Below are 23,182 nucleotides of genomic sequence, written 5' to 3'. Positions count from 1 at the left end.
TATTTCAGTACATTTAATCAGCATAGCATGCTATATATTTTTTTCTTTTCCACATAATAACCTTTCACATTGACTTGATTATAAATAAATTGAACACTGAAGAATAAACCTTTTTTTAAAATTAACATTCCCCTTCAGTGTCCTTTTTCTCCTCACACAAGATTTTTATACTTTAAAAAAATACATTAGAAGGTCATCAAGTGGATCTAGCTCAAAGCACATTTCTTTTATAAAACTGTTGAGGAATTAAAAATGTTCACTATCTAGAGATTTCAGCCATACTCTGGAATAACCATTCTTTACTGTCCATCTAATCAAGTTGGATGTAAAGGTAAACAGCTGAATAAAGAGGATGGTGAGCATAGTCCCAATTTTAGAAAGGTTATTCAAGCCTCAATATTCTTTATTCAATTTCTCATTTCCCCACTCCTTAGAAAGGCAGTAACTGTAAATGCCTCCTGTCAGTTCCAGGACCCTGTGAACCTGAGGACCTCATTGATGGAATCATCTTTGCAGCCAATTACCTGGGCTCCACCCAGCTGCTGTCTGAGCGCAACCCTTCCAAAAACATCCGAATGATGCAGGCCCAGGAGGCAGTGAGTCGTGTCAAGGTAGGGGATCTTTATGGGCTGTAGAATACCCTTTGATCCTTTAACAGCTGATCCCTGACTGCTGCAGGATCTGCAGCCTCAAACCTCTCCTGTGGTGCACTTAGGTATGTACAGATCAGTATTGTAAATACTATTAGTTTACAGTGCTTGCTGTAAAAATACATACAGCAAAATATAAATTATTCCAGAGTCTATTCAAAATTCTTTGGAGGCTGTTTAACAAATTCAAGTATGAGAGACAGATTGCAATTAGAAAATATTCCAGTGGCAAAGCACTGGGGTATTTGTTTGGCTGTGGTTTTATTCTTCTGTTATGACATCCTTTAACTTACTACAAATTGAGAAAGTCTCGATATGATTGCTTATGACTTTTAAAGGAGAAGAATATTAATTTCTATTGTGTTTGGATTTGGTGTTATTTACAGTGAAAAATTTCTTTGTAAATAATGTATGATAGACTGCTTCATAAAGCTGTGTAAAGAAAATAGTTTTTTGGTTAAGAATCTACACAGGAGATTTTTATTTTAGAAGTTATTTTATCTCTGATGTAAATATCTCATCTGAATAAACACACTGTTAAAGGCAGATTTAAATACTAGGAGAAAAAGTATGTGCATAGTCAATGAAATATTTAATTGATAAAATTTGCATGATTTTGAAGGAAATGAGTTTGGAAAGGCCACTTACAAGAGATTGTCATGATTGATGATTGATTTAGCATTTAGAAAAAAATGGAATGCAAGAAAGGTCCAGTTCTTTCAAACTTTCCAAACCTTTCTGTTTCTATTTAGCATACTGTGATATCTCAAGCTACAGTAAGTAATTGTTGATTTCAGTTAACTCCCTAAAACCTGTTTTATGTATTAATACCAACCCCAGTTTGTTGGGGTACTTGAATACTCCAGACAGTCATGGCAGAGAGCTTGAGCTGTGTTTTTCTCAACAGTTACATGTAGGTATGTGATGAACATGGAGACAAAACCTTGGGTTTAAGATGCATGTGCTGCAATTTCTGACTGATTTGGCAGGATAAGTGTTGGGAGCAGCAGATAACAGACAACACCTTGGTACCAATTCTTTTGTAATAGATTGTCAGTGTGTATGAAATCAAATTATGCTAGAGAACTGCATAAGGTATAAACAAATCTTTCTCTCTTGCACATCCTTCCCCCACTGCTCCCAGTTTTTTAATTTTCTGCAGTCTGGATTCACAGTCAAAGTTTCCCTGACTTCCCACACTGTCTTTTCTCTTTCCCTGTGTGTACATCTGTCTGCATTCTTTTTTTTATGCTACTCCTCAGAGGATGCAAAAGGCGGCTAAAATCAAGAAAAAAGCGGTGTGTAAACTGTTTTTCTTGAATGCTAATGTTTACTTACATTTTTGTTGTCCTTGTTTTCCATGGAGTGTCACATCTTTCGTTACAGATCCTCATAAAGTTGTCATTTTGGTTTCTTCTTTGGTCTGCAGTAGAATAGTGAATGGAATAAAATTAACCCATTTTCTTCATTGTTCATTTGTTGGAGTGCCTGTCTGCTGCCCTTCTCCTGTTGAATAACTGTGATTTGTTTACTCCAGATGTACAACCATTGTTGTCTGGGAGTTGTTTTTGAATGTAATGCTTATTTTGATTTTACAAACCAAAGCAGTAAGACATGCTTCCTGTGCCTGTGACTTACTGTATATTTATTAAATTATTGTTGATATTTAAAATCAAAATAAATTCACCACATAGTAGCTGGAACAAGTCATACAGGAAACATTGCACTCAGTTAAAAACAATACTTCAGATAACTAAATACAGTTGACAAAAATATCAGCATAAGGATGGAAGCAATACAAGAAGCCTCTGCCAAAGTATGTGCTTGCTTTGTATTTTACTGGAAAATAATTTGAATTAAATTAATCTAAATTAATTATAGGCATAGCTAAGCCTTTACAACTCCAAAAAAGATTAGCAAATACATAATTCTCATCATGAGCCAGTGTCTGACCTGGAGACTGGTGCCTGCCTTTAGCCCAGGCTGAGACAATCTGTGGCCATTTTATTCTGAGGCGCTGCCACAGGTGCTGCTCAGTAGCAGCTGCAGTAGTGCCCTTGGCCCAGCAGCCTGGAGGAACCTGTATGTTCCTGCTGGACTAGAGAGTTAGGGAAGCTCTTGGACAATGCTTCAGTGAAGGCAGCAGCTGCTTAGCCAACTCTTCTCCCATTTTCTCAAGTAGGCAGAGCCAGGACCCCCATTGGAGTGCAGCGTTGCATTGTAATGCCTGTTGCTCTGTGGCCGTGCCCTCTGAGGGTGTATGCAAGTGTTTCCCTAGTGAGGAGTGCTCAGAAAAAATTGTGGTCTAAAAATCCCTTGATTGCCTTCTGTGATATGAGAGAAACATTAGTTCAGTGCTCAGTTCTTTATTTTCTAGGGAAAAAACAAAAGAAAAAAAAAAAAAAAAAAGTCCTAAACCCCACCACAGTACTGAGTACCAGTTTGCACTTTTTTTGGTGAGCTCACTGAAGGTGGCAAGGGCTGAACAGCTGACAGGGGCTAAGTCACCTTCTCAGTTCTCCTGCTTTCTCAAGTCTGGTGCCTCAAGTACTGAAATGCACCACTGAGAAAGTGAGGAAAAAACAGCCATACTTTTTCTCCTGTTTTGGCTATAAATAGAGAATTTTAATCCTTGAGCTGTCAATCCCACAGGCTCCAAAAATTCCCTCTTACCCAGAAGATCAGAGTAGGCTTCACTGTCTATGCAATAAATGTACTCTTTGCATGTCTTTAGAAACACCTTTGAATAGCCAGCTCTGTAATGGTTTAAAGTGCAGCTGCCTCACGTCACATTATGCTTGAAGCAGTCAGTGAATTTGTCATTCTGAAAATTAAAAATCCCCTTGTAACAAAGCATCTGTCTTTTAGACCTCAGAGGGAGATTCCCAGGCCTTGACTGAAGTGGATCTGTTCATCTCTACACAGAGAATCAAAGTTCTAAATGCAGACACACAGGTAAGTTGGATTTAAACTCTTGGAGAATGATGACTGTGCTCTTATACAATTAGTGGGACACTTCACTGAACCTTGATAAATTCAGGTATTCAGAGTATTCAGAAAGAGTTCCTATTGTTCTAACACTTGCTAATAGAGTAAGACTGAAACCTGTTTTGCTTATTTGATGTACTGGAAGATATGTTGCTATAATTGAGCTATAATTCAATTCAAAAAAAGATTCAAAAGCCTTTGAGAATGCATGAACACCACTCCTGTGGTAAAGCTTCAGAACCCAGATTTACAGTCCAACAGGGAAGTCATTTGCTGCTTTGACTAAGCCGTTCATATCCTGCCATTTTTAACATTCAATCTCAATTTTTTTCCATAAATCACACTGAGCCACCATCCTCTTGCCTAAGGTAAATTATTAATCATTCATATCAAAGCAGCATCTGGAGACCCAGCAATGATCAGCCTCATCTTCTAGGAATGCTTATATATTCAACAAGAGGTGATCTTCATAAAAAGGAGTTTTTGAGGAATTTACAACTAAATACATATCATTTATACATGGATCCCAATATTTAGTAATCTCACAAGTTCTCTTAACTTTGGTCATACTTACAGGAAGTCTTCACATTTTCATTCTTATGAGAGGCATTGAAAAGGGCAATTTTAGCAATGTTTTGTCAGAAGTAAACCATGTCAAGTCAATTGTTTTCTTTTGTTTAGGGGATATATTTGTCCATGGCACAGAAGCAGCACATGTCGTCTCTGTACTTAGATAAGGCTTTAATATAATATAATATTTTCTAGATTATATGATCTAGATATATAGCTAGAGATAGAAGGCTTATAAAAACTTCAGTGTAGTTATGTCTGATATATTGCTATGGGGCAATGTAAAGAGAAAAAGGGCAGAGCAAGACTCATAAGCATGTTTCTCTAATGTAGCACTGTTTAGTATTTTCATAAACACATGGGAAAATAGAAAGAGAAAATGGTTATTGAACTTGTACTTTGGTAAATCAAATCAGAGTTCAGAAATAATGGCTAAATGAAGTAATGAGCTAAAACTATAGGAAACACTTGAACAAAGATAAATGTAGCACTCTACATACAGAGTTTTGGTTTTAATTATAATTGTTTTCCAACAGTGGAGACTATGAAGCACCTTCTTCTTCCTGAAATTTAGAACATCCTTTAAAGTGAGGGTAATGATAGTATCTCCAAGAAATGGATTATTTTTCTTTCAAAAATGTCCTTAACATGCCACTAGGCCTCCCATGAGATGAGCCAGATGAGTGGAATAGCCCATCCAACATGGGCAGCAATATTTACAACCTGCCACCCACAAATCATCCTGAAACTGCATTTTATCAACCATAAACAATACCACTATTGGCTGTGACTCAGCCTTGTCTTGACCTCATGGTAACTGTGCATCATCCAGAGATTATATTATCAAAGCTGATAACTACTTTTTGCATTAGCAGAAGATAACATGCTCATAATTATCAGTGTAAAGATGCTTACAGACAGTTTTTGATAAATGAACAGCTACAGTTTATAGTTGGAATGTATGGCAGTTAAAAGCTACGGTGTCTTTGTTGGATAAGGATTAGTCTTAGTGGAAGCCACTCTTCTTACTTCTTTAAATAGTTCAGCATTTCAGCTGAACGCCAATTTTTTAAAAATAGAAAGGAAAGGTCCTTTGAAGTAGCCCATAAACAATGTCAAAGGAACTGGCATCCTACTCTGATGATCCCCTGAGATTTGTAGTGATGCAAAATGCAATGCTCCATCATGAGTGGTGTCTAATATCTGAGCTGTTCAACCAGATATAAATAGTAACAGTGAAAATTGTTCTAATTCCAAGCTCTCTAGTGTTTGCCCTGGGGTTTTTTGTAGTTTTTTTGGTTTGGTTTTGTTTGGGGGTTTTTTTTGCAGTGTCTTTCAGAGAGCTATAACAGAATTATTCCCATGACTTTTTAGCATTTTTGGCTTGGTAACACTTCACTGCTGGTGAAGTTCCTGGCTGGTGTAATTACCATGGGTCTATTCAGCTGGGGCAGCTGGCAGAGACAATCTGTACTTTCATGAGTTTGTCAATTACATAAAACCCTACTTCTACAGTATGCCATGTGTTTTAATCCATTTGTAGTGTTGTTTAGCTCACGTGAGGTAACAGCTGAACGAAAATGTAAAATTCCCATTCAGAAAATGACATGCAGCAAGGTTCAAAATGCTGGGCAGCATCAGTCAGGTGCATTCCCAGGCTGGAATAGAGCCAGCAGTGGTGATTCTGTTGCCCTGAACAGCTCCAGGAAATGGCTCCCCTGCCACTTTCTGGTTGCTTATGCATTTAGTTGCTGAATACATTTAGCCCAAGTTGAGCACCTGTTCAGAAGGAATGAAGTAGGAGCACCTTATGTTTGGCCACGTGCCTTGTTGATGGGAGAGGAATTCTTCCCTGTGCCACAGCTTTGTGGGGTTGCACTCAGTGCCCCAAACCAGCAGAAGCCACAGCAGCTTCTCCCAGCTTCTTGCTCAGTCAGAGGAGCTGGGAGTGAAGCAACTAGCAAAATGAAGAAAGAAAAATAAAGATATAGAGCTCACAAATGTGTATGTACAGAGCCTCTGGTGCATGATCGCCTCCATAAAACCGCCTGACTCATTAGGTTGTCTAATTCACACTCCCACAGGACTACAGCACTTTAAAGTTTGGAGGAATTCTTAGGGGTTTTTTCCTTCTGCTGTTCTTTGGGTTTCAAGAGAAACAACAAACAAGATTCTAAAAGAATTCCATGGAAAGGAAGGGAGAACCTGAGAAAGGGCAATCTAGACAGAACAGAATAATGGCTTCAGAAAGGCCTGGGAGAGGCTGAATTTCTAAGGACAAATATAAGGACAACAAGGATGGAATGGATGGGCCTAGAAAAGGGATAAGGGAGATAACTGAGAGGCAAATGGGCAGAGATGGAGGGATTTAGGGGAAAGTAATAAACAAGAGGGGTGAAAAAGAGATACTGCTAAGGGAAAATTGAGTACAATGGAATATGGAGAGAGAAAGGAAAAAGTCAAGTTACAAGTAAGTCAAAAATAAACTCATGTTTACAGTCACTAGATAGTATTTGCCTCATCCTTAACAGGAAAAATGTGGAAGGGATGGGGGAATGATTGCTTTCACCCCCTACAAGGGGAAAATAAAAAAAACCTCAAACCCTTTGAGTAATCTCTGTGTGATGATATGGGCAGAAAGCCTTTCTTGGCAGGTGAGATGAAATGCCTTCATTTTCCCAATGCATTCACTCTTGTGCACACTGCATGTATGATTACACCCTTACACAATACTCAGTGCACACTGCTGAAAAGCAATTATCTCTGCAGAGCTCCCAACATCCTGCTGAGAGATGTCCATTAGAAAACATTTCTCCATTCTGACAGAAGTGCTGTAAATCCTCCTGAGCCCCCACAGTGCTTAGAGACACTCCCCCAAACCACCTCTTAACCATCATTACTTTTCATAGGTTAGGGAGAAGCATTATTTCAAGCCTGAGAAGAATCATTACAACAATTTTACGGGCAGTGATTATCTTCAGCAAGACAAGTGGTTCTAAGAAACAATGATAATTTATATTTTGTCTGTCAAGTTAAATTGTACTGAAATTCTTAAAACAATTACTTTTGTTGACTTGAAGAGCAATCCTTCTTCCTTAGGCCTTAGAATATTTTTCAATTAATGCTAAACTAGTGCCAAGCTGTTTACATAAAGAGAGCTACTGCTTATATAAATTATTAAATTGTCAATTATCTTGTACCACATTTTTATGTTCTGATTAAGGTGGAATTTGCTTGATGCTTTTAGCTGTTCAGGGTGAGGCACAGGGATGGTCAGGACATGTCCTCAACTACCTTGATCAGTACAACTATTACGCTTCTGGTTGTTTCTAGTTTGAGCAATAGATAAAACCTGGAAAAACTCTCCAAACTGACCAGTGACCCCAGCCAGAAGCAGTTTTCTGTGTGTGCCCTTTCCATTTCTTTAAGAACAGTTCATCCTAACAACAGCAAAATATGTAAAGAAATAACGTAATTTTCCAGCAGCATGAAAATAAATGTAAAACAGTAGCATAGCTTTTCATTCTTGCTTTATAGTAGCAACCAGGCTGTATTTGCTCAGGCAACATTTCATTCAAGCCAATGTCTTGAACAGCCACTCTGCTTCCCTTAGGAATTGGGGCCCATCAACTGCGGAGGGAATGTCCTGTCTGGGCACATAGGAAGTGCTTCTGTAGCTTTTGTGTTTCTCAAGCACCAGGCTGTCAAGGAGAGGGCAGATGCAGTATTTGTAGGAGAGCAGCAGGCATGGAGAACTGCTTTGTTTGTGCTTTGTGCAGGAAACAATGATGGACCACGCGCTGCGCACCATCTCCTACATCGCAGACATCGGGAACATCGTGGTGCTGATGGCGCGGCGCCGCATGCCCAGATCCGCCTCCCAGGACTGCATTGAAACCACTCCTGGTGCCCAGGAGGGCAAGAAGCAGTACAAAATGATCTGCCATGTCTTTGAATCAGAGGATGTAAGTAAATGGAATCAATTCATTTCAACAACATAGGTCATGTAGAGATCTCTGAAGTCAATGGCCATTCATGGGCAAAATTAACCTGTGGGATATCATATTGATCATTCATCCTGGATTATATCCTTTAGTCCAGCAGGTTGGCACAAAATGACACACATGTGCCTCCAGGCACTTGGAATCATTCTGGAGCTCTTTTTAACTGAAGCCAAGTTGCTTCTACTGCCTTAGCAGGGCTGCACAAGGCTGCTTTTTACCCAGTCCTGGTTCCCTGGGGCTCCTGACCTGTAGTTGTATGTACTCTTAAATATGCCACTTGATCCTTTGGTATTTAGGAACACATACAGCTGTATATTTTTCAGTTCTTTTTCATCCCTAGCAAAGATTACAAATTAGAATTTTTCTACAGAATCATAAGAATTCTGTCCATCGTGCTGATGTGCCATCCCATACCTCTGGTGACAGAAAAAGATAACCTTGCTTTACTGCTGTTTTATAGCCAGGTTTGGGATTTTAATGAATTAGGTACTCATGTCTGAAGTGGCAGACCAAGGGCCTTCAACCTAAAACATTTATGGAAAAATGTACCAAGAGAGTAAAACAGAAAAAGCAAAACTTTTGTCTTTTTCTAACTTGACAGTAAGAGACAGTACTATTTCTCATCATCACTGTTATCACAGGAACAGCTATAGATACATTTTCTAGGTATATGTATAGATATAATACCAATTAAAAAATAATAGAGTTCTTTGGGTCAGACAGTCATAACTCAGAGGTTGCATATATTTTGAGCTAAGCAATCCATTTTCATTATTTTAAAGCAATTAAGCCTGTGAAGGAGAAAGGGCATTGTCTAAAGGTTAGAGTGCTAGACTGGGGTTGTTCTGAGACCCAGTTAGCTCAGCTCTGTCACAGCTTTGCTTGGGTGACCTTTTCACACAACTTAATTACATTATCTCTAAGTTGTGCATAATGCTGAAGACTTTCATAAACATTCACAAGACCTCAGAGATAGAGATGAAATTAAGATGTGAGAACTGGCTGTTACTGGCAGCAATAGAATAGGGCATGACATCTGGAGATACTGGTTTTGGGAATGTAGAATGAAGGCAAAAGCAGAGGATGAGCTACAGAGAAAGCAGTGGCAGTGGAGATCAGAAGGACTCAGTAAGGACTGGTGATGAACTTTAATAATGGAATGATATGGAAATGTCCTGTGTAACTTCTGTACTATCATACTGCCCAGGGCAGTGGCCACGAAACCAAGCCTGACCCAGTTCAAGAAGCATTCAGACAACACTCTCAGGTGCACAGAGTGGAATTTTGGGGATGTCTTGTGCAGAGCCAGGAGTTGGACCTGATGATCCTTATGGGTCCTTTCCAACTCAGCATATTCTGTGATTCTGTATAAACCTCCTGGTATAAAGCAAAGACTTGAAAATATGCTTTAAAATATGAAGAAACGATTTGTGACTGGCTAGGCTACTTATGTCCTTGATCTTCTAAAGTAATTTTCCAGTCAAGTAGATTGGTGCTTTTGTGTACAGCAGCACAAATCAAATAAGGAAACAACCTTTTAGCATCAAAGAAAACACTTGATCAGTAGATTGTGATACATAGATCTATAATCTCCAGAAAACCCTATGCATTTGAAATGCATTTAAATGCATTTAAACAGTACTGACTATTTAAGAAGTTGTGTTGCATTTCCAGAATACAGGTTTGATTAGTGATATTTTTAAGGAGTGTAAGGTGCAATTAACATCTCATATCATCAGGTGTTACACATATGCCCCAATGACCCCAGAAATGATGACCCACAGAAATACAACTCAATGGTATTCTCCTATGAGCTGCAGTAAACTCAGAGTTGGGAAAAAAATAATTCAAATGTAAAAGTGGACTACACATTCCTTTTACTGATCTCTGTTTCTCTGTGTTCCCTTGCCATCTAGTGGAATGTGCAGATAAGTGCTCCAAATTTTAAGAAAGACAGGGTTTTGAATGGGTGTTCCCAACATTAGCAAGCTTTAATCGTGGCTCTGGCTGCATTCCTGAAATGATCCCTGACACTGCTAGTCGAGGTGTTAATGGGAATAGCTGTCCTAGATGTGCAGTGGGTAAGCAGGGGTATTGCTGGTTTGCTGGGAATGTGGGACAGGCATCGTGGCAGTAATAGGGGAGCAGATGGCTGTGTTGAAGCAGTGTTTTCAGTCCTGGAAAACCAGGGTGGAGAAGCAGCAGGTGACACCACAACCAGAATCATCAGTGCACATACGTCTGTTCAGGCATGTGCAAGCAGAGCATCCCTCCTCTCCTCACCCCTGCAGACAGACTGTGTTCAGAGGCAGGGCTTGTGGCACTCTTCCATCAGCTCTGCTCCATGCTGGGCCAAAGCCAGGACTCTCCAGTGTTTGTTGGAACGGCTACATGAGCAGCATATGGCTGCTTGCTACTGAAACATACTGAGGAGGGGAGAGCAGCAGGGGATTTTAATGGAGTTTGCAATTTGATTTTGGATGTAATGGGTTCTTCCTGTGCAATAGACCTTAAAGTGACTTTATATCCATGGTAATGCAGAAACTTTGCAGGATCCTTATTTTGATTCTGTCTAAAAATCCAATCTCTCTCCTGGTTTCTTGTGGTTTCTCTGGTAAACTGTTAATCTGTCCTTTCTCTGAGCTGTTTTTTTCCACATTCTAGGCACAGCTCATAGCTCAGTCAATTGGTCAGGCTTTCAGTGTGGCTTACCAAGAGTTTTTAAGAGCCAATGGAATTAACCCAGAGGATCTCAGTCAGAAAGAATACAGTGACATCATCAATACCCAAGAGATGTACAATGATGATCTCATACACTTCTCCAATTCAGAAAACTGCAAAGAGGTAAACTGGCTTTGGATTTTCATTTCAGATCAATCCATCCTTTATTTTTTCAGAGTAATGTAGTTCTCAGAAGTATCTTTTGGCATTTGTAAGGATGACGTTACAATTTCAAGATGTGTCCTTTGTCAGTCCTGTGTACTAAAATCAGCTTTATGGATTATTAGGATTTCTTGTTTTCATGTTCAGGGTCTTTCTGTTTCCACTGATCAGAACAGTAATAAAGTACATTTACATCTGAGCAAGATAAGCTCTGTGCTATCACAGTACACACTGTAAGGCGATTTTATGTTTCACCTAAGTACTGACACAGAAAGAGCTGACAGAGTTGGGGCTTTCTGCAATAGATAACCTCTGCAGAAGTCAGCTGGCCATCAGCATTCCCTGTCCTTCCACATTTTAAAGAAAATAATCCCCTGTATATTTGCTTCAAGAGCATGTTCTGTACTTTTAAACTCTTGCTCCACTTCATAGATGTTAACTGTGCCGTGGGTACTGATAGTTCAGGAGAAGGCATCATTTACATAACATCAGAGATCTTACCTGAACATGCTAGGCATGAGTATATTCCATAATTAACAATATTAATAATAATAACTTTAACAATCATTAAGAGATCCTTGCCTGAAAAGAAGGACAGACAAGTCCTGAGATCGAGAGACAGCCTGAGCAGTGCTGGCAGGAGTGGAGCTGAACAAAGCCTGGGCTGCAGGCACTGCCTTAGCCACAAAATGTTAGAGCCTCCCCCTCTGGCTGCCAGGTTCCATGGACAGAAACTTCCTTAGCATTTATTCCCTTGGCATCCAGTTCCACCACTTCCTACGGAGTTAACCATGGCTTAGTGTTCTGCTTATTAAATCTCTATGACCTTCAACAAACAAGTGGAGGATGCCCCTGAAAACAAACAGCTGTGTGTTCCACAGTTAACATTGAAGTCATGCTACTACCTAATGACAAAGAATAGAATTTGGTTTGTGGTTTGTAGATGTTAATTGGGAACAAGTGAGATACTCATGCTTGAAGTCAGAAAAATCAAAGCAAAAAAAATGCTTTTCCTTTTTAATTGCAGCTCCAGCTAGAAAAACAGAAGGGAGAAATTCTTGGGGTAGTGATTGTGGAATCTGGATGGGGATCCATTCTACCCACCGTTATCCTGGCCAACATGATGAATGGAGGTCCTGCTGCACGTTCAGGAAAACTGAGCATTGGAGATCAAATTATGTCCATTAATGGTACCAGTTTAGTTGGTCTACCTCTTGCAACATGCCAAGGGATCATAAAGGTACCCCCAACTTACAACTCTATGCTGTAGTTTGTAAGCCAACAGAGGTGTAATCCTCTGACAAGTGATCCTGTAGATTTCCAGCAGATACAATTTTTCATATCACTGCAAAAACCCCCAGTAATCTGTCATTAACAAAAAGCAGAATTGGAGATTCAGGACTGATAATGCACAGAAATTTAGGGCTGGAGAACATGACTGCAGTTTTGTTACTGGGCTATAACAAATGAGGGCAGGTCTGTAAAAGTTGCCTAAATGAAGTTATTCAGCTGTCTTCAAAGTTTCAAGCTTCCTCACAGCCTCCAGAATAAAATATGAGGATTAAAATCTTCTATGCTTTTTTGAACTCCATGCAGATAAAATGGAGGGAGGCTGGTAGACTGCAGGGCAGACCAAGTGAGCAGATGAAGAATCTGAAGACACAATGGAATCTCAGAATGCATTATCTTTAGTCACAGAGACTAAATCTGATGTCTGTGCAGATTTACCAACAGCAGCAGAAGCAGGATATTAATTAGCCAGATGCTGGAAAAGGGCAAGCAGTAGTCAGTTTTGGTTTTTATTGAAAGATTTATTTAAATTTCTGTAGCAATTAAAAGTAAAATTTTAATGTTTTGTTGAGCCAAATATCTTGGGAAATAAATAAGAGAAATGGTACCCTAAGTTAACAACTAATTTCTGTTGACTCTAACTGCTCTTTCTCAGATTATCTGCTGAACACTCTCATAATTAAGAAATCACAGATGAGGGCACAGTAAGATTAATTTCAGAAATACTGACTTTTGGAATATCTTACAGGGACTCAAGAATCAGACACAAGTCAAACTGAACATTGTCAGCTGTCCTCCTGTTACTACTGTCCTCATAAAACGGCCAGACTTAAAATACCAGCTGGGCTTCAGTGTACAGAATGGAATTGTAAGTTTCTGTGTTCATTGATTGTTTTGGGGTTTTTCAAAAAACATATGGAAATACTGAAAGAATCTTGCATGACCCTCACTTTTTCTACTGTTTATTAAAACCTTATAGCCTCTAAATAATATAATGCAAATGGATGACTCTGGGAGAAATTCTTGAGGGATTTTCCTACATAATACAGCAACAAGATTTGTAGCCCAGATTATTTGGTGCAATAGACTGATCATGTAAAACTGTCATTAGTGCCAGAGTTGCAAGGAAAAGTTATGCTGAAAAAGGTTTTTACAATTATAGCACTTTAATCTTAGGTCTGATTCTGTTTCTCTTTTTAAAATTTCATTACACACTCACTAAGACTTTTAATTTTCCTTCTGCTGTGCATAATATATGCATAATAATAATATAATAACATATAATATATGTTAACCACATGGTAGTAGGCAAAGGAATAAAATTGTGACCTCCTCTTCTTAAAATTAAACCTCTCATTACAAAGTACTAGGCTGTGGCTCAGGTACCCCTTCTCTGTGTGCTGCAGTTTCCCTGTAGTAACAGCAGCAAAGAGGAGAGCAAATGTGGCAGGGAACACTTACCCCAGGCAGCTCAGGGTCCTCCTCTTGCCGTTCCTCCTTCCCAAGCCGTTCTCTGACACCTTTCCAAAGCAAACTCCCCACACAACTAGCTCAGGTAGTCACTGGCCTTTCTGGGGGCTGACACTAGCATTAGAGACTGGCTGTAGTGCAGGACCATCACCATTTCCTCTTCCTCCAGTCTAGGAAAAAAAAATAATCAGGCTACTCACACAGAAAACTACACCACAAAGGCTGTGGGCTCTGTCCCCTGTTCTGAAATGCATCGATTGAAGTTGCCAGATCTCTGTTGGGCACCCTTTGAAGAGTTGGAAGAGTAGCAGGTAACTGTAGGATGTGGCTCATAGGCCTTCCTGTACTTGGGCAAACAGAAGGCTCAGGAGTGGGTTTGCAGCTCTCCTGGCCATCTCTCAGTTACTACTCCACCCAAGTTTAAAATGTTCCTACCTCAGGTCACATATAAAGGACACTGCTGCATGCCCTGGCCCAATGGATGCACTCTAAAGTGATTTCTACCCCAGGATCTGGTTTCACCCCATCTCACAGAGGGTGCCCTGTTTGAGGCACTGAGCTCTTTCCTAATTGCTCACCTTTGTAAATCTTGTATGTTCCACTGGTGCTATGACCAAAAGAAGAGAATACATTTAAGGACCAGTAAACATCACTGTGGTGTGATTATCAAGTTTTCATGAGCCCATTCACAGCTTTGGTGGGGGTGGGATCAAGCCTGGGGAAAAGAATCAGGCTGAGGATTAGGAGCATCCCATGCCCTCACATGGACAGGGAGTCTGTGACAATCTATTCATCTGGTCCCTGCTAATCATCTCCTTCATGACTGGAGCCTCAGTTCTCAGGAAATTCTCCAGGCTCTGCTTGTTTTTGGTCACAGTGTGCTCCTTCCATCTACTGGCCATTTGTCACACTGGCAGATCATCATTTCTTCCAGTCAAATGAACAACATTCAGATGACATCAAATATAAAGTTCACCAAATTCAGCAAAAAAATCCTTTTCATATAAAAAAAAGCCTGGCAGTGCATTTCATTTCTGAAAAGTCTGTTTGAATATGAAAGCCAGTGAACAAAAAGATGAGATTAACATCTTTTGTTAGGCTGCTATGGATACAAACCTCTGGGCCTGTGAAATCCTTTCCTCTGAAAAGCTTGCTCAACATTTGAAAACATGACTGCAAAATTTATCTCTCTGGTAGTTTGACACTGTACTCTTTAAAAGTAGTTTTATAATTGCCAGCAATTGTTACAAATTATGATAGGATCCAGAAGTAATACTGTTATTCTTTGTTGGCTCAGCATTAGCACAGCAAAGAAATAAATGGCTTGTCAGAACAGATATAATGAAATGTCTCTTTCTGTAGCCCATTACCTCATTACCTCCCATGCAGCTGGGACTTATTTCTGTGCATCCTCTGATTGCAGCTTTGCAGTGGTTCCTCCTCACCCTGCCTATCTCATCTGTGCAGGATGCACAGCTATTATAGCGGGAATAGCCCATAAACAGAATAGCTTCTGGCCACACAGAGGCACCTTCTGAGCTGGGTTTGCCTGCACAGGCTCTGCCCTGCTGCAGCTGACAAAAAAGGATGTTGTAATGTGACATGTATGAGACTTAACAGAAATAAGTATGAATGTTGTGCAATGGGGAGGTGAGCATTAGATGGCCAATCAGCCACCTTCTGAAAGTCATTATACTAGAGTTCTTTTTAAATGATGTTATTTAAACACAAGTGGTCCTTTTGTATCACATGATTGTTTTCTAGATTTTGTCCTTGTGTATCAAATTATTTTTTCTGGATTATTAAAAACCTGTATATTATCAGTTATATTTTTACTGCTGATAAAACACTACTTCTCAGTCTAGATCTCACTTTCTCTGAGACCTCTATCTACCCTGTCCCTAGCCTAGCACAAGCTATCTAAAAATACACTAAAACTTTACAGAACATTTTATTTTTTCTTCCATGCCTTTGTTTACTGTCATTTAAACTGGCAAAAAATTTGCAGGGTTTCAACAGTGTAATATAAAAGTGAGATGAGGACAAATCTGGTTTTAATAGGTTATGATTAAGGCATTTACACAAAATAAAGTTTGTCTGGCACTATTTTATCCTTAATGCTTTGCTACCCTATGGACAGTTGCAATAAAACTGATTGTGAAGCTACTGAAGTTTCACATCTGATGTGCTGCAGCTTGTCTGAGGCATTGCAAACCTGTCACAGCTGAGTGGATTGAACCTGTGTGTTTACACCTTTTTTTTTTTCTTCCTTTTTTTCCCTTCAGTTTACAGAGTCAATAGAATGGACTCTTGCTTACAAGAAGCAGATCTGTCTTGCTTTATCTAATAATATTATAGCTGTTGCCATGTTCAACAAATACAACAGGTTAAAGAGTCCTGGGTGAATAAAATCATATTTACTTAGAAATACTGCTCAGTTTAAACTCACCAGCTTCAGCTGTTATAGCTCCACTGGCTGCAGACAAAACACTTAAATCTGTTTCGAATCAGCCCTTGCAAATACAGGAGTCACTAAATGTGTGCTGTAAATGCAGAATACTTTTTTCTCTGTGTGTTCTGTCTCTGGTTTAGCAGAATCTGGGAGCCTGGGCAAGCCACTCAGCCTCTGTGTCTACTTCTCTTTCTACCTCATTAAAACACTTAATGCTCACAAAAGGAAGCTGCCTGCCTTCCCTGGAGAGGATTCCTGAATGAAGAGACCACTTTTTATGTCTGGGGCTGTTAGAATAAAGAAACTCACTGATGGTATTAGAAGTGCTAAAAGTGGTTTGAGAGCCACACAGTGAGAAGGGCTCTGGATAGATTTGCAAGCCATTATCTTTTTTTTATGCTGGTGGGGTGAGGGATCACATTTCCATTTGCTACAAAAGCTGTTATTTCAGCTCTACTGTCTCTCTACTTTCCTTTACACCACAAAACATGTATTTACAGAGTTTCTTTTGGTACACACTGCTTTTTGTCTGTTCTTATTACTGCACCCCAACAACAAGGAGCAAATTTATTCTAACAGTGAGTTGAACTGAGAAGCTTTCTGTAAAAGAGATCTGTGTAGTACAGTTTATCTTGTGAGCTGTGTCATTAGAAGGTAGACTAACTGCAAAACAATATATTGTACATGACTGAATTTCAATTCTGTGAAGAGGTAGTGCTTCTTTCCATTGAAGCCCATCAGAAATACTTTAAGGACCACAGGAGGTAACATTCAACCACTGGAGAGAGCATGGTGGGAGATTCCTCACTGCAGGAGGAATGTGTTGTTTTGGGGTTTTTTCTGATGGCTGAGAAAGGCTTTTTATAAACAAAGACTAACAATATATTCTGACTCCTCATATCAAGCAGTCTGAACTTCAAATGAGAAGGGATTTCTTGTTTTAATAGCACTGTTATTTGTGGAGAGGAGTTTAAAGCAAGCTGCTAATGCCATACAGGGAAAGATTCCAGTCAACCAGAGACAACGTTTTACCTTCAAGGCGTTCCAGACTGGCCATCTCCCCACACACTGTGCTTCTGAATTAGATCACAAACTCACTGGGACACTAGCCACATCTTATCATATTTGTATTTAGCTCTGAGCAAATGACCAGATTGCAGCAAATGATGATTCCTGGCGCATCATTCTAACCACTGACAGTAACTGCAGAAACAAGCATTAGCTGATGCTCCAGCACTCTTTTCTTTTCCTCCAAGAATTGGTTTTTCTTAGTAAACAAAAGGTAAATCCCAACACTGCTGAAGTCTGCTTAGTTCCAGAGATTCAGCTATACATTATCTGCCTTGTGTGATTCATGGGCTTAGTCTTTTGAAAAAATTTACCAGCAATTTCTATTTAATGCAGACTAGTCTGCCAGGGAGGATCCCCTTGCAGCACGGATACTGTTGCTAAGGAGGAAACATTCTCAATGCCACACAGGATTGAGATTTCTCTTTTTGCCTGGGCTCTACAGTTGCAACCTCAGAACACTTCAGGTAGCAGTGACTGCTGGGACTGTGTCTGCTGCATGTAGCTCTTCTTGTAGAATTATTACCCTGTTGTAGGGGTCATAACATTCAAAGCTTGTGGCTAGTTCTTTACTGGAACTTCAGCTGCCAGTTAAAGAAGAGTGGCCTATTTTGCCTTCTTCATCCTGAGCTCCTTGTGGCCAGCAGCACTGAACAACGTGGAGGGAAGCTGTGACCCTGGAGAGCAGAGCCCTCTCCTCCTCTGCAGGGGCACAGGAAGTTGTGTCCCAACAGTGGATTAAACTCCTTCCCCCATCTCCAGTTGTGTGGCTACTACCTGTATCACTGTGAAAGGTATTTATATGTTCCCAGTCAGAGACTGAAAATGAAAATTATAATAGGCAGAAATCTCAGAAAAAATTCCCTCTAACAAACCACTAAAGCAACATTTAAAAACTCACTGATTAATATTTTCGACAAGCATCTTCTGGAATCCATCCAGTGTCACCACTCATTATTATGCTTTAAACCCCAGTAAGTGCTGCACTGTGATATTTCTAAAGTTCACTAAACATTGCTTTCTCTTGGCAGATTTGCAGCTTGATGCGAGGTGGAATAGCAGAGAGGGGAGGGGTAAGAGTGGGACACCGGATTATCGAGATCAACGGGCAGAGCGTTGTGGCTACTGCTCATGAGAAGATAGTACAAGCATTGTCCAATTCAGTGGGAGAGGTAAGGAAACAAAGTGTTTAGAAAGGAAGCAAAATAGTTGAAAAAATGTATGTTTCAGCTGAAAAGAGTCTCAACACAGCATTAAAACCACCAATTCAGTAAATTGAGTTTGGCATTAATACGAAACAAGTAACAGAAATATTATTTTAACAACTAATGATGCACATTCAGTGCACTTTTCCATTAATTTTTAAGAGTTCCTGGAATAATTCTTTACCCTTTAACCTACTGTCTGATTTAAATCAAGTGATTAAAGGAAGAAATCACTCAGGTGTGTTGGCTGTGAAAATGTCTCTTGGCTTATCACCACAGCATCTGCCACAGAAATGAATTACTATGTCTGAGAGATGCAAATTGATATACGTTTTAATAATTTAATTTCCAACTTACCTTGTGAATAAGTTAAGACATCTCTCTCCAATACTTCTAGAGAGATCAGTAATGAATAAGCAAGATTGTCCAGTTTTACAAAATCCCTCCTGAATTTAATGGTAGTCTAATATAGAACCCTGGCCAGATGTCCCACTACTGTCCCACTTCCTCTGACAAAAATCAAAAGACACCTGATTTCCTTCTGGAAAATGATACTTGACAAATCATGACAGAGTACATGCACTTTGTCAGGAGCAAAGCTGTAGATTCCAACAGCCCCTCCATGCCTTTATGCTCTTTGCTGTGTAACCTCTCACCTAACACAGGAATACAGCAGGGAACTTTTCTTTATGGCGTGAAGATACCGCGGCAGGTGGTGAGGGTCTGTATTACCAGTCAGTAAAGTTTCCCTTCCTTCCTCTTGTGTTGTCCAATAGGTACTGTAAGAGCAGTTCTGGTGGAGCCCTGATTACCTGAGCCTTGGACTCTGTTACTGTAAAATCCCTCTGGCACTGGGGACTGGATTCCCAGGACTCCTTGAGGAAGGAATTTAAGTCCATTAGCCACGAGAGAAACTGTTCCACCAAACTCTTGATATGCATTTAAACATCAGGTGGCAAAGTCCAAGTTTTGTGATCAGAGGATCACGCTGTAATTAGGTGAAAATATGAAATGCCAGGCCCAGAGAGAAGGAAGACAGAATACAAATCTAAGTTCTGTTAATACCAGAACAGCAGAATGAATTTTCAGAGAGGTTTGTGCTACTTCTTATTTAACATATGTAAATTTTACTGTAATTGGAATAGGGTATATCAACAGAAAGTGTTTAGGTGGATTTGGATACTATATGATGTCACATCACGTAATTGTCATTAATAAATAATTAAAAACCAAAACAAAACCAAACAAAAAACTCTAAACCACACAGAAAAAAGCAAAGACAGCAAACCAACATCTTAAAACCAGAGAACTTTGAACTAGAAAATGTAGTAACTGATCTATAGAAGCCAGGACAAAAAAATGCACTTTGACACAGGGAGAGACAGATGGGGCTTTCTGGATTATTTTAAACTAGTACCAGCTCTATTAATGTCTGTGTAATCAATTGACAGATTCACATGAAGACTATGCCAGCTGCCATGTTCAGGCTTCTAACAGGTCAAGAGACCCCTCTGTACATCTAACATCTTCCATCCAAGCTGAAGCTGTCACAGCTGAAGAGAATTTTGTATTTTGTATGAATGAAAGGCCTGGAAGCTGACCTGAGGACTCCAGAACAAGGAACAGACAGGTGTCTCTGCCTTTTCTCTCCTTCATTTCTATTTCTTTGACAAAAAGTGTTGAGAAGGATGGTCAAGGACAATAATCACTGACAAAAATCTTTGTAAACATTTAAGTATTTTGAACATCTTCTAAACTCTTTTCTCATAGAACTTAACACATATTTATTTGTAACCTTTATGTGGAGTGATGTATGTCTGTCTTGTTTGATAACACAGTGAATGTGAATATTTGATGAATGAGACTGCAGGAAATGGCAAAGAGAAGCAATTAGAGAAAGTTCTGGCTGCCTCAAGTTAAAAAAAAATCCCAGTCCCATAAAGTGGTCCAATACTGATGACTTTGCATAATTTTAAAACTGGTGCTGAATCGATGGTATTTCAGTGGAAAGGAATGTGTGCAGTTCAAACTTCTAGATTCTACTGTAAAGAAAACCACTGTAGTACTTGGTATTGTTATGACAAGTGTAACCTGTTTGGCAAGGTGTGAACATAAACATGTAACAAGTGTTTCATATGCTAAATAAAGAATAATTGCCACAAGATTAAAATCAAAATATTTATTTAGATACATATTTATTTTTAATGCTTGTGATTTTTATGATTTAACAGAGTTATTTCATGGATAACTTATTGCACAGGTTGTGTAATGTATGTGTTGGGCTGGGTTTTTTTTTTCTTTAATTTTTGCATATTACCTTTTTGTTCATATTAACTAAAAATGGGAAAGCCATGCTTACCTGTTTCTGTCTTTTATAAAGCATTCTTATTCCTAAGGCAATGTGTTCTGAATGTAAATTGTTTTGACAAATAACCTAGCACCATCAGCAGTATTAGAATGTGTGTAGATAAAAAAACCTAGTAGTAAAGTTGTATTCTTTATGAGATAAATGTTAATTGGTGTAACTTTGTCTAATTTTTTTCTTTTGGCCAAGGCCTTGAAGAAAATACACTGTGACTTAAGAAGCCTTACCATGCAGTAACTAAAGAGCTTTAGATGACTGTACTTCAAGGAGTAGTGTGTTGCATGCAACTGACCTTAGGAAAGAATTAACCTATCACAAATAAATCTGAAATAAGAAAGGAAGCTTGCTCATTTTGTTTGTTGTGTAACTTTACATAGTAAAAAATTCCAAGTAGAAGATCATTTAATTCTTCATCTAAGTGCAGTTGCAAAGGTCACAGATTATTTTTTAGAAAGGAAATACTCTTGAATTAGGAATTTGTGTATCATTATAATCTTGAGAGTAGAAGCTTTCAATTAGCATACCTTGTTGCCACTGGATGTCACTGTAACTTCACATCAATACAGAAGCATGCTATAATTAAAATACATTAAAATGGATGAATCTGTAAAACTTAAACTACCCATCTTCAGCTACGTTCCTTTGTGACCTTTTCACAGGATGTCTGCCCAGCTCAGAGTGACACAAATGAAACCAGTATATGATTAAACCTCAAATGGAAACTAAGCCTACTGACAAGCACTGCTGCAAAAAAAATTAAAACCCCGAAACATCAACCTGTGGTAGGTTCTTTATGAGAACCTTCTGCTTAAGGCCTTTCCAATTTCCTCTGAAAGAGCCAGGATGAAGCTTGCACTGGAAGACTTTGCTGGCAGACCTGTGTTTATGCTGGTAATGAAATCAGTGTCAATATTTACTTTTTGATATTTTTTTAAAGATCAATGTTAATAAATCATAAACACAGCAGAACCACAATAACGTGTTTTAGTAATAAAATTGTTAATACTATGAATTGGAGTAACAGTTCTTTTTGAATATATTGAAGGCTCTGCTAGATAAAAAATTCCTCTAATTTCCTTTCAGTTGGTGTTGGTAAATCGTTTGTGAAAGATGCTTTTTGGAAATTCAGAACTTCAGTCTTCTTCCCTAATGCATCTTTTGGTCACACACTGCAGAGGATTAAACATCAGTTCTTGGTCGCTCACACTAGTGCAGGACTGAACTTGTGAACATTCATAAGAAAGCAGGAATAAAGCACACTGCAGCCAGTACTGGAGTTTAAAAGGGCAGCACTGGGAGGGGGCAGCGGTTTTAATTGGACAGATCAGTTGGTCTGGAATGAAAGACACTGGAAGAATGGATTAGAAGCGGCTCTGTGTGTATAAATCACCTTTATGTTTGTATTCAAATCAGTTGTTGAAAAGGCAAAGTCCAGAAATACTTTTTTATTAAAACACTGACGATAGTTAAAACACTTTGAGGTACATTAAATAAATACAACTTTTAAGTTGTACAGCCAGTCTCTGGTGGGTTTGCAATGGTTTTCCATAGAAATGCTGGGCAGCATCAGTAGCATTTCTGTAAGTACAGTGAAATAAATGCATTTCTCATTGGGAAAACATTTGTTATGACTGAATTAATAAATCAATTAAAAGTTTGCAAAAATCAAGGCTGAAATTTACATTCAGAAAAACAGCTGTTCTCATCCTGCTGTGGGGAAAAAAGTGGAATTCCAAAGGAAGACACTTTTTCCTTTTAAAGTCATCCACTACTTGTATTTCTCCCAGTCCTGGTTTCTTCCATAAGTGTCTCTGCTGGCATGACATACCTGTGGATAGTCTCAAAGGATGGTCTCCCGGCAGACTCCGATTAAACTGTGCGGCCTCTCCCGCTCCAAACCGCGGCCGAGCCGGGACCGGCGCACGAGGGCGGCGGGGGAGCTCAGAGCGCCACAGCTCTGCAGGTGCAGATCTCCCTGCAGCCGCTTCCTGCAGCTGCTCACATTCTGCTGGGAACTCGTAATTACCTGCAGAAAAAGGCAGGAGTGGGGAAGGAAAAAATGGGGAAAACAGAGTAAGGAAAGTTCTCATTTAAAAGGTTCAGTCTCTGAATAATATTTAATTTAACACTGAAACTCTTCCAAAGGAGGTGCAGTCCTCCAGAACCCCTCCAGCTTCTCTTGGTCAGGGCTCAGAACTGGGCACCCCAGAAAAGCACAGCCAGGCTTTTTGTCTGAA

At 39.3% G+C, this 23,182-nt stretch overlaps 2 protein-coding genes across 39 annotated transcripts in view; one reads left to right on the top strand and one right to left on the bottom strand.

The window, feature by feature from the left end:
- APBA2 (amyloid beta precursor protein binding family A member 2) overlaps window positions 1-21,957 on the top strand; it is an 89,543-nt gene extending 67,586 nt beyond the window's left edge. For 11 of the 26 annotated variants that reach the window (XM_086849111.1, XM_086849112.1, XM_086849108.1 and 8 more), the window contains 8 exons: window positions 466-611; window positions 3,519-3,605; window positions 7,988-8,173; window positions 10,877-11,056; window positions 12,123-12,335; window positions 13,134-13,253; window positions 18,407-18,547; window positions 20,032-21,957. In XM_086849111.1, the coding sequence (XP_086705237.1) occupies window positions 466-611; window positions 3,519-3,605; window positions 7,988-8,173; window positions 10,877-11,056; window positions 12,123-12,335; window positions 13,134-13,253; window positions 18,407-18,547; window positions 20,032-20,103 (1,145 nt within the window). In that variant the 3' untranslated portion in view covers window positions 20,104-21,957. Of the gene's footprint in view, window positions 1-465; window positions 612-1,912; window positions 1,949-3,518; window positions 3,606-7,987; window positions 8,174-10,876; window positions 11,057-12,122; window positions 12,336-13,133; window positions 13,254-18,406; window positions 18,548-20,031 lie in introns of all 26 variants that reach the window. The other 15 variants (XM_086849102.1, XM_086849101.1, XM_086849097.1 and 12 more) reach the window with 3 other exon arrangements.
- Window positions 13,911-23,182, bottom strand: part of ENTREP2 (endosomal transmembrane epsin interactor 2) — a 95,912-nt gene continuing 86,640 nt past the window's right edge. For 12 of the 13 annotated variants that reach the window (XM_086849115.1, XM_086849122.1, XM_086849117.1 and 9 more), the window contains one exon: window positions 22,376-22,971. In XM_086849115.1, the coding sequence (XP_086705241.1) occupies window positions 22,786-22,971 (186 nt within the window). In that variant the 3' untranslated portion in view covers window positions 22,376-22,785. Of the gene's footprint in view, window positions 14,026-22,375; window positions 22,972-23,182 lie in introns of those variants that run through there. The other variant, XM_086849116.1, reaches the window with a different exon arrangement.

Source organism: Cyanistes caeruleus, chromosome 13 (assembly GCF_971803275.1).
Source record: "Cyanistes caeruleus chromosome 13, bCyaCae1.hap1.1, whole genome shotgun sequence".
Lineage (NCBI taxonomy): Eukaryota > Metazoa > Chordata > Aves > Passeriformes > Paridae > Cyanistes > Cyanistes caeruleus.
This window is presented reverse-complemented; position numbering and strand designations above follow the sequence as displayed.